Below are 12,128 nucleotides of genomic sequence, written 5' to 3' on the forward strand. Positions count from 1 at the left end.
ACATCTAAATGCTTAATTGAAAGTCGTTACTGGCGCTTTCGCAGATTTACGCTAAAGATAGTGGAAATTGTAGTAACTTTAACTTTTCAAGCCCAAAAGGTTAACTAAGGTACACTTGAACCAATCTCATAAGTTCTAATACTTTTAATCATTATGATTAACTTTTTGGTTCTTATTTGATTAACTTTTCATCTGGGATTGTTAATATATTATATAACTAGCGGTCCGCCCCGGCTTCGCCCGTGGTACATACGCTACGCTTTTATACGCTTACGCTATACGGTACGCTTTTTTCGCGGGTAGGCGCACAAAAGAACATAACGTATTTTTGCTGTCTCTGATATTCTAAATTCAATTTTTATTTATTTTTAAAGTTTTATTTATATTTTAATGTGCTAGTTTAAAGCCTTTACCTGCCAGTGTCCTCTCCATATATTTATTTCACCTCTATATCACTTAAAATTCACCATCACTTGATTTCACTTCACTATGGACTCTGTTCAACACTCCATGATGGAAATGACTGCTACATTTAATAAGAAAATGGCTGAGTTTCAACGGGATCTGCAGAATATAAGCAGCAATAATTCACAACCTGCCTCTAATAGCCCAACATCCAAATTAGCAGCTGAATTCAACGCATTCCAGTCTTTTGTGCTATCGTCCCTCAAGACCTTACAAACTCAAATTACATTTTTATCTAACCAGTATAATAAACTGGAGATGCGGAGTCGTAGAAAAATACTATTGATCCACGGTGTGCCTGAAGATAGTAAGGAGCTTCCTTCCAAACTGGCTATTAAAATCTTGACGGATCATCTAAAAAATCTAGATTTGACAGAAGATGCTATATCACGGTGTCATCGCTTAGGTGTTCCAAAGACAGATAAGCCAAGACCCATAGTCATCAAATTCAAAGATGCTGTTATGAGAAATAGCATTTGGTATGCTAAAACTGATTTAAAAGGTAGCGGTTTCACTTTATCCGAGTTCCTAACCAAAGATAGGCATGATGTTTTTGTGGCAGCAAGGGCTCGCTTTGGTATAACTAACTGCTGGACCAAAGAAGGATTCATCTTTGTACAACTTGCTGACGGTGCCAAGCAAAGGATCTCTGTAATGGCTGATCTGGATAACATTCCTTCCATCCATGCAAGTTCGTCCCCAGGTGCGACTGGTTCCACCTCCAACACTCATAAGGGGCCCAAATTGGTGCAGAATGTTAGACCGAAGAGACCTGGCCGAGCTAAGTAATCGCTGTACCTAATTTTCATGTATTTTGTTTTTACTTCAATCTTTATTTCCCTTGTAGTATCATATTTATACAATATATAATCTATTTTTCATTTCTCTTCCTTAGCTAATCTCTAATATTGTTATATGTTGCAACTAAATAATTAGTCTACTTTGTAAACTGTAATTGTAGGTAGTACTCGATTATTTTTATTCTATCACGTACAATATATTTTGATAACACTGTATTTCTGACATATTAATATTATGACAAGTGATAGCAATGTCAAATGTCAACGCAATGTCTTTGTGAATTATTGTTGTTTGTAATTTTCTAGTTTTGGATACTTGTCTTTTGGTTTCAATTACTTTTGTAGCAAATTTTTAAGTGTCTCATGTGTTACGAAACTGGTGGTAATGGAGTGTTTACTGGTTACGCTTATTTTATTTTATTTTTCTTATATATTTTTGTATTTAATTATTTTATTTATATATATTTTGTAGTATTGTTATATTTTATTTATTTATTTTTTTCTAAAGATGTCTTTAGACATCAGCATTTCTAGCGACACATTTGTTTCTGTTTCGTCGAATGAAGAGCAATCAGGTGAAGACAGCTTTCACAGTACATCATCTCCTTTAAATGTCCCCTCCCTTTTCGACAATGGTCTTAAGAACTTTAACGTTGTTCACATCAATGCTCAAAGTATCCCGGCTCACTTTCCCGAACTATTAGCTTCTTTTGATTGTAATTCTCTTCATGCCATTTTAATTTCGGAATCCTGGCTAAAACCTTGCTTACCTTCTTTATCTTATACTCTCCCAGGGTTCCAATTAATTCGCAATGACCGCATTGGTAGGACCGGGGGTGGAGTAGCTATCTATTTACGTTCGCATATTCCTTTTTCCATAATTAGTAGCTCTCCTCAACCTCCACCTGCTGATGCGGCTGAGCACCTTTTACTTGAGGTATCCTTATCCAACACGAAAATTCTTCTTGGTGTTTTCTACTCTCCCAATTTAAACGTTAACTACTTTTCGTCTTTTGACCACCTCCTTGATATTCATATCCCTGCCTATAAACATGTAATATTTATGGGCGACTTCAACACCTGCCTTCTCAAGGATGATCTACGTAGCAAAAAGTTAATGTCCATCGTTGATTCCTTTAACCTAAAAATTCTTCCTCTTAGCGCTACCCATTCCCTTCCTAACTGTACTCCTTCTCTTCTAGACCTTATCATCGTTTCCTCTCCTGAACTTGTCGCTAAGCATGGTCAGTGCTCAGCTGATTTGTTCTCCTTCCACGATTTGATCTTCCTTTCCTATAAATTAAAGCCTCCTAAAGCGAAGCCTAGAATTATTATGCGGCGCAATTTTGGTAAAATCGATGTAGATCGTCTTTGTGAAGATGCCGCTGATACCGACTGGTCAGCCATTTATTCTGCTGGTTCCATTGACGAGAAGGTTGCGTTATTTAACTCTTTACTTCTGAACCTATTTGACAAACATGCTCCCTTGCGCCCAGTCAAGTTGAAGCATTTGCCCGCGCCATGGATGACGGCTGAACTGAAATCACTTTTAAAAAAGAAGGCCCGTGCGAAAACAAAATTAAAGATGCTCGATTCTGATGTTAACAGGGAAAAGTATCAGAGTATTCGAAATCGCTGCAATACATTATGTAGGGATGCGCAACGACGTCACATTTCTTCATCGGTCGAAAACGGCGACCCCAGCAAAACGTGGAAATTTCTCAAATCCCTCGGTATTGGAAAAGCCGCGCAAAATTCCATTCCAGACACAGTTACTATTGATGAACTAAATTCTCACTTTTCTAATCCTCTCTTGGATTTTAACACAAATTCTAAAGCTCGGACCTTAAGTTTTCTTAATTCTTTATCTTCTTCTGGCTATCCTCCGTTTATTCTAAGTCAATTTTCCGATTGTGGTGTTAAGAAGAGCATATTGTCTATAACTTCCAAGGCTGTTGGTAGTGATTGCATTGGTCGGAGCATGATCATTCCTATTTTATCCATCGTTAATCCTGTCATCACACACATCCTAAACTTTTCTATTTCCTCGAGTACATTTCCTGTTATTTGGAAAGATGCTCATATCTTACCTCTTCCTAAAACCTTGAATCCTGTCTCTGCTTCTGACTTCCGCCCCATTGCTATTCTTCCTTTCCTGTCGAAAGTGTTAGAACGGCTGGTGCGGGATCAGTTAAGCCGCTTCCTTAATTCCCATAATCTCCTTAACCCCTATCAATCTGGATTCCGCCCAGGTCATAGCACGACCACTGCACTTATTAAAATCACTGATGACATACGCCTGGGTTTTGACAATAAGCAGTTAACAATCCTTTCATTGCTTGACTTTAGCAATGCTTTTAACACCGTCGACCATGAGGTATTGTTGGCCATGCTACGCTCTATTAACATATCTCCAACGGCTATTGACTGGTTTCAAAGTTACTTGCAGGGACGTCGGCAGCGTGTTCTAGTGGAGAACCTAACCTCTTCCTGGAGCAATGTTCATGCCGGTGTTCCGCAAGGTGGCGTGTTGTCTCCTCTCTTATTCTCAATCTTTATTAACTCTATCTCCAATAACATTACTTCTCCTTATCATATGTATGCAGACGATTTCCAACTATATTCGCACGTGGCCCTACCTGAACTTTCTGAAGCGATTTTTCGTACAAACACTGATCTCGCAGCCATCGTCAATTGGAGCAAGGAACATGGTTTAAAGGTGTTTACCTTTAAACCATGTTCCTCCGTCAAAAACTAAAATCATTATAATTGGTAGCAAGCCGCTAATGAGCAAAGTTAATTGGGATTGTTTGCCGGATGTAGTGGTCGATGGTACCCGCATCCCCATCTGCAAAACCGTTAAAAGTCTTGGATTGCACCTCGACCAGCACTTATCCTGGACGGAACACATCAAGCAAATTCGGAAAAAAGTGTTTGCTACTGCATCTTGTTTGCGCCGTTTGCGAAACTTTCTACCGATTTCCACCAAAATTGCGTTAGCCCAATCCCTCCTACTTCCTTTCCTTGACTATGCCGATTCCTCATTTCCCGATCTTTTTGAGTATCAGCTGGACATCCTTGAGAGGGTGCAAAATTTCTGCATCAGATTTATTTTTGGCTTACGTAAATTTGATCATGTCACCGAATTTCGCAAAAAACTTAATTGGCTTCCCATCCGTCTTCGCCGGGATGCCCACATACTTAACCTTCTGTACTGTGTTCTGTTTGACCCTAAAACGCCAGGGTATCTTAAAACTCAATTTAATTACCTTAGTTCTAATCATTCACTCTCTCTTCGCTCTTCTAATCTTCTGCTTCTTTCTGCACCGGTTCGCCGCACTAATTTCTATGGATCTTCATTTACTGCTCGCGCTATTCAACTTTGGAATGCTCTGCTTGAATCTATTAGGCGGGCGCAAAATGTCAAAAGTTTTAAAGCTCTTGTCAAAAATCATTTCCTGTCTTTATAATGTGTTGCTTATATTTATTTTATATTATATATAATAGTCTATACTGTATTTTTGTAGTGTATTTAGTAGGTTATGTAGTATGTGTATGTATATTTATATAATATGTAAGTATTATATTATATTTATATTAATTTATAAGTATTTATTATATATATTATGTTATTATTATTATTGTATATATTATTTTTATTATTTGTATTGTACCTTTTGCTTAATTTATTTATTGAATTGGCGCCAAGTCGCGTTCTAGCATACATTCCTTACCAATCAGGGTTGCCTGGAAGAGATTGCTTTTGAGCAATAAGGCCGCCTTTTAGTACGTATGTGCCGTGTGTTTTCATTGTATTTAATTATAGTAAAGCTTATTTATGTTTGGTATATTATGTACAATAAAGAATAAATAAATAAATAAATAAATAAATAAATACATATTTACGTTTTCTCTACATAAGAGCCATCCTCGTACTTCAAGGAATATAATAGAAAAGAATTATCGAAATCGGTTCAGCCGTTCACACGTGATGCCGTGACAACGCGAAACGGGTGCGGACCCGCCGCCTTTTTATAGCTCCCGCCGCGAAGCGCGTCGAACGCGGCAACTGATACACAAAAATAATCCTTATGTCATGTAATTCACGCGCGATGACTTATAGCGTATTTCATGTATAACTTTGGTGTTTCTACACCGATTTACATGATTTTTTTACTATAACCTGCCCAGGAGTATGAAGAATAATTGTGCCAAATTTCGTTAAAATCCGTCGTGTAGTTTTTGTTTCTATAACGAATATACAGACAGACAGACAGACAGACAGACAGACAGACAAAAATTTTACTGATTGCATTTTTGGCATCAGTAGCGATCCCTTATCACCCCTTCATAGTTTTTTTTAAAATATATTTCATGTACAGAATTGGCCTCTCTACAGATTTATTATAAGTATAGATATAAAAATTTGTGTGATTTATTGGTAGGTATACTATCTGCACACCTTACTCTTTCAAATAAAGAAATAAGTAATTACTTATGTTTTCAAATTCACATTGGCGTCCATATATTCTACACCAGGTGGGTAACAAACGGGTCTCAATAAGTAAGCTTCAATTTACGGTCAAGTGTTTAATAGCTGTGTTTTACCTGAAAATAAAACACATATTAAATACTTACCTATATTTGAAGCTTACACTTAACGTCCACCTGTTGTGGATTTCGACTCAATGAAAAAACATCCAGCGCCCGCACATTATCGAGCGCCCCGCCACCTGGTGGAGAGGTGTGCGAGAGAGATAGCATATATACAACGGAAAGAGAGGGAAAAATAGGCGGAAAAAGCTAGGTGCCTTCTCAATAAGTAAGCTTCAAATATAGGTAAGTATTTAATATGTGTTTTATTTTCAGGTAAAACACAGCTATTGTTGAATTATACCAACTTACTTTGACATCTTGTCGTTTATTTGTGTGCCGTTTCTGAAGATCGAATGTTGTGTTGTTAACCTATCTACACCCTTTTTAGTTATATTTTATTTATTATCATTGCTTCTTGCAGTTAAAAGATGAAAGTAGTAAGAAATTGCTATCCTTTTGTTCACTGTTAAATGCTATGGCGCATGAAAAGTACTTTCAGTTAATGAATATAGAGGCAAAAATAAATTTCTTGATAAATTGGAGTTCCTTATTTATTCAATAATACAGATAATATACTCCTACAAGGATCATCAGCTAGTTGAACTTTCATATCCCAATTTTATGACTTTCACCTGGGTCCCACTGTAAGTTTTGCTATAAAACAACACTCAACCATGCTGCTTTAAAAAAAGAAAACTGTATTAAATGTATCGTAACGATTAACGATAATATGACAAGAACGGAACTACTTACTGAAATATTTGAAAAATTTTAAAAAGTCCTAAACAACATCTAGTCTCCTAAACATTAAGTAATTAGAAATTCAAGCAATCCGTTTTGAATTCAACAATTAATTACAAATAACGGAACGGATGGCCCACTAATGAGCTCGTTAAAAGGCTTCCCCATCAAACCGCCGCTAATTCACGACCGGCTTCCACCGGGCCGAACCGGTTACAACCGGTTGTACCCGGTTATACCCGGAATTTAATCAGCGTAAATGCTACCTATATTATTTAACTGTAACTTCCCTTTTTCTGCTCGTGTTTCTCGTTAATCATTGAATGGGTTTAACAATGTTTTGTTGTATCGTAATTTGTGGGAATTATATTTAATTAATACATGGTGTAATACATCGTAGGTACTTATTATTTACTTGTAAGTGTTTTTGTATGACTGTAAGAGATAAAATAAACACGTCTGGAGCAGTTCCAAAAATTCCTTTACTTGTTAAAAGGTACGTTATCAGTGTTTTCTTCCGCTTAAACGTTCATTCCTTATTAATTATTGTACATTTTTTTGATTCGGTCAAATAGCATGCATGCGCACTGAAAATAAGTGTCATTATAATTTCATGAATAAAGCTTGATTATAAACAGATTTGTTCCTTCCTTCAATGCTTCCACTTACAATAATATACTCCTTTAACCAAAAACCAAACACATAAAGATATTAAACCATAATAACGATAAACTAAAACAAAAACATCGCCTTAAATCGCCTCATAACTTCATAGTGCGTTGATAAACTATACATTATTGGCCAGATACCAGTATAATATATTATGAGAATCAGTTTTGTTGGAAAAATTCCACGAGCACAAATTTCACTTAAGCAGCCTTCTGGGGAACTTTTATGGGTCACTGTTGGACTATAAAATAACAATACACGGTAATGTATGTGTTATATCGGAAAGAGTTATCTGCGGTGTTTTAAATTGAGATTAAGGTTTTGTGGAATGTTTTAACGGATTTAAAGCGCGATTTTTTACCTGCTTTAATGTAATAGTTTATGTGAAATAGGAACATGATTTGAATATTGAGGAGGTTTGTAAGACTATATTAGAAATAAAGAAATAGTTTATATTCGGCATAAAGAATGTTTATTAGATAGGTACATGATGCTAGGGAAAAATTATTTTTATACCCTTCCTTGTAACGATTTATATTCCGCTAAGCAGCTTTTACAGTCGTTTAGCCATTCTTGGCTTATAAATAAGATTTTCAGTATTTAGACAAATAAATCAAATACCTATAATTTATCGCTATAGTTACTATTATTATTAGTATTATACAGATAATATAATACTATGGTAATACATACATTCTTTGTGAAACAATAAATCTGGTTGTATCTGTAAATATTTACTATAGATTAATTTAAACTTTTGAACCATTGTAAATTCTGTAAAAAAAGCTGATTCACTTTTTACTTCAAAGGTGAAGGTACTTTACGATTAATAATTACCTTTTGTTATAACATTTTAAATCATTACTTAAAATCTAATATCACATTACCTACAACGATCCTAAACAGTCCCTCAACGATAATAACTATGATAAATATTATAGCGACACTCCGGACAACCCTTTTTAATTAAAGTCTAGTTTTCAGTCCAATGGCGCCTATTGTTTGAAACCCCTGGACCATGCAGGTCTGTTTCACAGTACACTAGCGTTGATAGGTTATGATTGGGTATTGTTTTTATGAAGGACTATGAAGATAAGTGGTTTCACTGTATTTTGGGACACGGATTTTTACTCATGGGATGTGTATCGTGAGGACGGATTGTTGTGTTGTGTTGGAGTGCTTTTAAGAGCTATTTTCATCTTGACAATTCATTAATTATTGGACACTGCGATATTTTATAAATTGTATAGAAATATGAAGTATGTTTGGCTGTTAAGCTGAAGAGCTGAGCTGAAGCTGATGAAAAAAGATTTAAATGTTTTTGACGTGACAACGTCTTATAATTCGATAGAGCGAGCTGCACGCACGAAAAAACATGACTCATGCGGCGTTACCTCGCTCTGAGGCGTTCCATGACCCATGTAAGGCTTGAAGTGCAAGCGAGAGCGCGGAACGAGCGACAAAGAAGCACAATCGGACGTTGTCACGTTCAACTATCGTCAGTAAACCGACTTTACAGACAACCATATTTTGTTAACAACGAAGTCTCGTGGAAGTCTCACATTGACTTACATATATTTTTGTTTTTATTCGTATTATTATCATAGAGTTTAAATAGCTCCCTAAAAGGAATTATTGGTTTAGTTGCTATCACCCAGAAAAACTTATTTAAAATCAATGAAAAACTTATGAATGAATCAGTGACGCATGAACAATAGGTTTGCCTTTTGAGGCCTTTTGTTTACTATCCGTTGCACAGCCCGGTATATTTGAAAATTTTTATATTATAAGGTGTTATAAGGCCAATTCAGCTAATTGTTTCGTATCTTTAAAAATAAAAATTATTACGCTGATTTTGGAACACAAATAGATTTTTTTATGTTCATAACAATTATTATGCTATATTAATTGTAAATACGTCCATGATTGTAAATTATTCCTACTATAGATTAAAGTCCACGTATTTCGTTGCCGTAGCAACGCCGTAGCCAACTCGATCACTCACGCACGTCGGTGATGATTTTTTGAAAAAAAAAAAAAAACAATCTTGATCTTTATAAAAGGCTGATCGATAATTACCTGTAAGATAATTACATAATTATATCTACACTAAGAAATTTTAATCCATAGTCAAAAATAATATAAAATAGCATTAATATTCTATCAATGCACTACAAAATTACTAAAAATACGAACTGAAAGTTAATATTATATCGTTTTCAATTCCAAACGCGTGCTGATTTAACTTTCATGAGCCGATTTATAAAGAAAAACATTATTTTTATGCCCACAAATGGTCTCAGTAATGAAAAATGTTTCTAAAAGCTTTTACCGCTAGTTTTTATGTGAAATATGTGGCACAATTTAAATCCATTTAATGCGTGACAATATTTTGCGGATAATATGTTTTTATACATTTAAAATGTGTTGATAATTTAGTACTCGGTTTTTAGTTTTATTATTATTTGCTTTTTATATGAATATCATAATATTTTTAATTTAAATAGTTTTTATTAAACACAGATTATAGAATAAGTACGCTACGGGTTAATCTATGTATAAATACAATGCAAAAAATCGTATCCTAGTGTTTGTTTTAAACAAACTCTGAAAAGACTTGGCCGATTTTTATCAAATTTTCTGTGTATATTCTCATCCGAGAATAGGTTCTTAACTATGTTTTATAACCGAAAGGGATAAGTCTCTCTTAACAGAACAAAGTTCACAACATCTACCCGTTATCATATTTTCAACAGGCTTCATTCATCAATTTTTATACATCAATTTTAAGCTATAAACTTCTTTCCCTAAATTACTAGGCAAACAGAACAATAAAGTAAAACAAATGTGCCTGCTAATGTACAACTTGCATTATAAAATTTAATACATTAAAATGAAAACAGTATTCCCACTAAAAATGGGTCATAACAGCCAGCATATAAATAATTAAATGCACAATAAATATTTAGTCAGAGAGTTTGCAGATCCTTTTAGTTGAAGTAGCGTTCTGAATGGCAAAGTTCTTATATGCGGGATTAAGCTCAAATGAGTTTTTTCACTGAAACTGTTTCTACAAAGGGATTATACGCTCTCGTGTATTTTCTGGATTAGGAAATAGGTTTTCGGGGCGAAGTAAATTGAATTTATTTTACTAATCGCAAATCTGCTTGGATTTTGACGTGTACGTTGTTTACACGTACACGTCACTTTGATGCGTCGATTAGAGCCCGTTTTGCGTTGTTGTTGATTGTGAATTGGAATTGTTTCGTTTTTATTATTTTTTTTGACTTCGTGGGTTAAGTGCTTATCTCACTTTCAAGTTTTACTAAATTCTTGCGAAAATAAGCCTATATTTTATGGTCTTTGAAATCATCAAAATACGTCTACTCTTTCGAGATAAGTGCAGTTCAAAATATACCTAGTTTTAGACCTATCCTCTCCCGCACCTCGGCAAAGTCCTAAAACATATACGAAAGGAAAACACGGAATAAAAATGAATAAGTTCCATAACCAATTTCTATATTAATCTAATACTGTTATATAACTTTGTACCAATAAACAGACCGATATCCCGCAAATAAACAGCAATTTTTACGACATTGTTAGCGCAGAAACCTCATTAAAAAAGAAACACCTGAAATGTAGTTTCTATTACACGGAACTTTGCGAACTAATTTAGGTTTAAGCGAAAGCTCACTAAATAAACAGCCAATGAAAATAAATTTGTTTCGTCCGTCCATCCTGTCCAACTTTTGTCCTACCTTGTTTAAGACTTGTTCTAAATTAGAATTATTTTTAGTAATAAATTCCTGTTGTTAATATTTTTGGATTTGTACGGATTTGCGAGTTGAATGCAAAGTTTGTTTGTGTGGAGCCTGTTTTAGATTTTGTTTATTTAAAATTATCTGTATCGTTTTCATAGGTTTAGGAGCTTACATACTTACCTACTTTGCGATATTGCTACGTTTAACTCAATAATGTGAAGAAAAGGCAAATCAAATACATTTTCTCCCTAGTGCAAACATGGATCACGAAACACGCAGCTATAGTATTTCTGGCAAATATGTCTTAGCCAATACCATATTTTTATGTTTGGTACCTACCCCTAACAACACAATAACAATAAATAGTGTTTATTTACATGTTATATAATTTCAGACCTACTTTATATATAACTTCTTAAATTATTTTTTCTTTTGTCCAGTCCTAACCTATCATATAAATAACTTTAATATTCCCTATATCAGAAAGCCTAACCACTAAAACCATCGCTATAAATATTACTTAGTCTCAATACTGCAATATTTCGTTTCCCGCCAACCACTTTTCTTTGTCGTCAGCTCCTAATGCCGCTATTTAATACCTCTTATTGGGTTAATACAAGCCATATATCAGAAACTTGCGATAGAGAAAATGACCCCAAGTTTAGTCCAAGAGACAGAGAACATTTTCATGTCTCTGTTTAAACACGCTTGTAGTAAGTAGATTTACCTGTATGTTTTTATACAATAACAGTGTATTACCGACTGCTTTAAGCACGACTTTGACAAACTTTAAACGATTAAATTCGAACTTTGAACACTTATCAAGGATCGGTGGCAATACAATAATTTCATGAGTTTCAGCGTGCTTTTCAGTTTTTTTCTTTATTAATTATTTCTTTTGTACAGCGTAACGTATATTGTATTGTTTGCTTAATTATTAATTTAATATTTAGATAACGATCATAAAATAAACTGAATGTGCCTTTAAAACAGTATCACCACAGACTAATAAGTGTCACGTAATATTTTAAATGGAGATAATCCATGTTTATCCTTGAATATGTGGTACAAAATTTAAATGTATTATAAATAC

The 12,128-nt window shown here is 34.5% G+C and overlaps 1 protein-coding gene across 1 annotated transcript; it reads left to right on the plus strand.

Annotated features, from left to right (window-relative positions):
• The first annotated feature begins 294 nt into the window (after nt 1–294).
• LOC149900829 (uncharacterized) lies at nt 295–2,853 on the plus strand. Its single transcript, XM_090112566.1, has one exon. The coding sequence runs from the start codon at nt 490–492 to the stop codon at nt 1,252–1,254; it is 765 nt and encodes a 254-aa protein (XP_089968692.1). The 5' UTR covers nt 295–489; the 3' UTR covers nt 1,255–2,853.
• Nucleotides 2,854–12,128: the final 9,275 nt, after the last annotated feature.

This window comes from Colias eurytheme, chromosome 18, assembly GCF_061535395.1.
Source record: "Colias eurytheme isolate Ceu_HAF_F1 chromosome 18, ilColEury1 Martin Lab GWU primary, whole genome shotgun sequence".
NCBI classification, from domain to species: domain Eukaryota; kingdom Metazoa; phylum Arthropoda; class Insecta; order Lepidoptera; family Pieridae; genus Colias; species Colias eurytheme.

What these genes read in the sequence shown, in the direction of transcription:
- LOC149900829 (XM_090112566.1), top strand. Translation starts at nt 490, where the DNA reads ATGGACTCTGTTCAACACTCCATGATGGAAATGACTGCTACATTTAAT.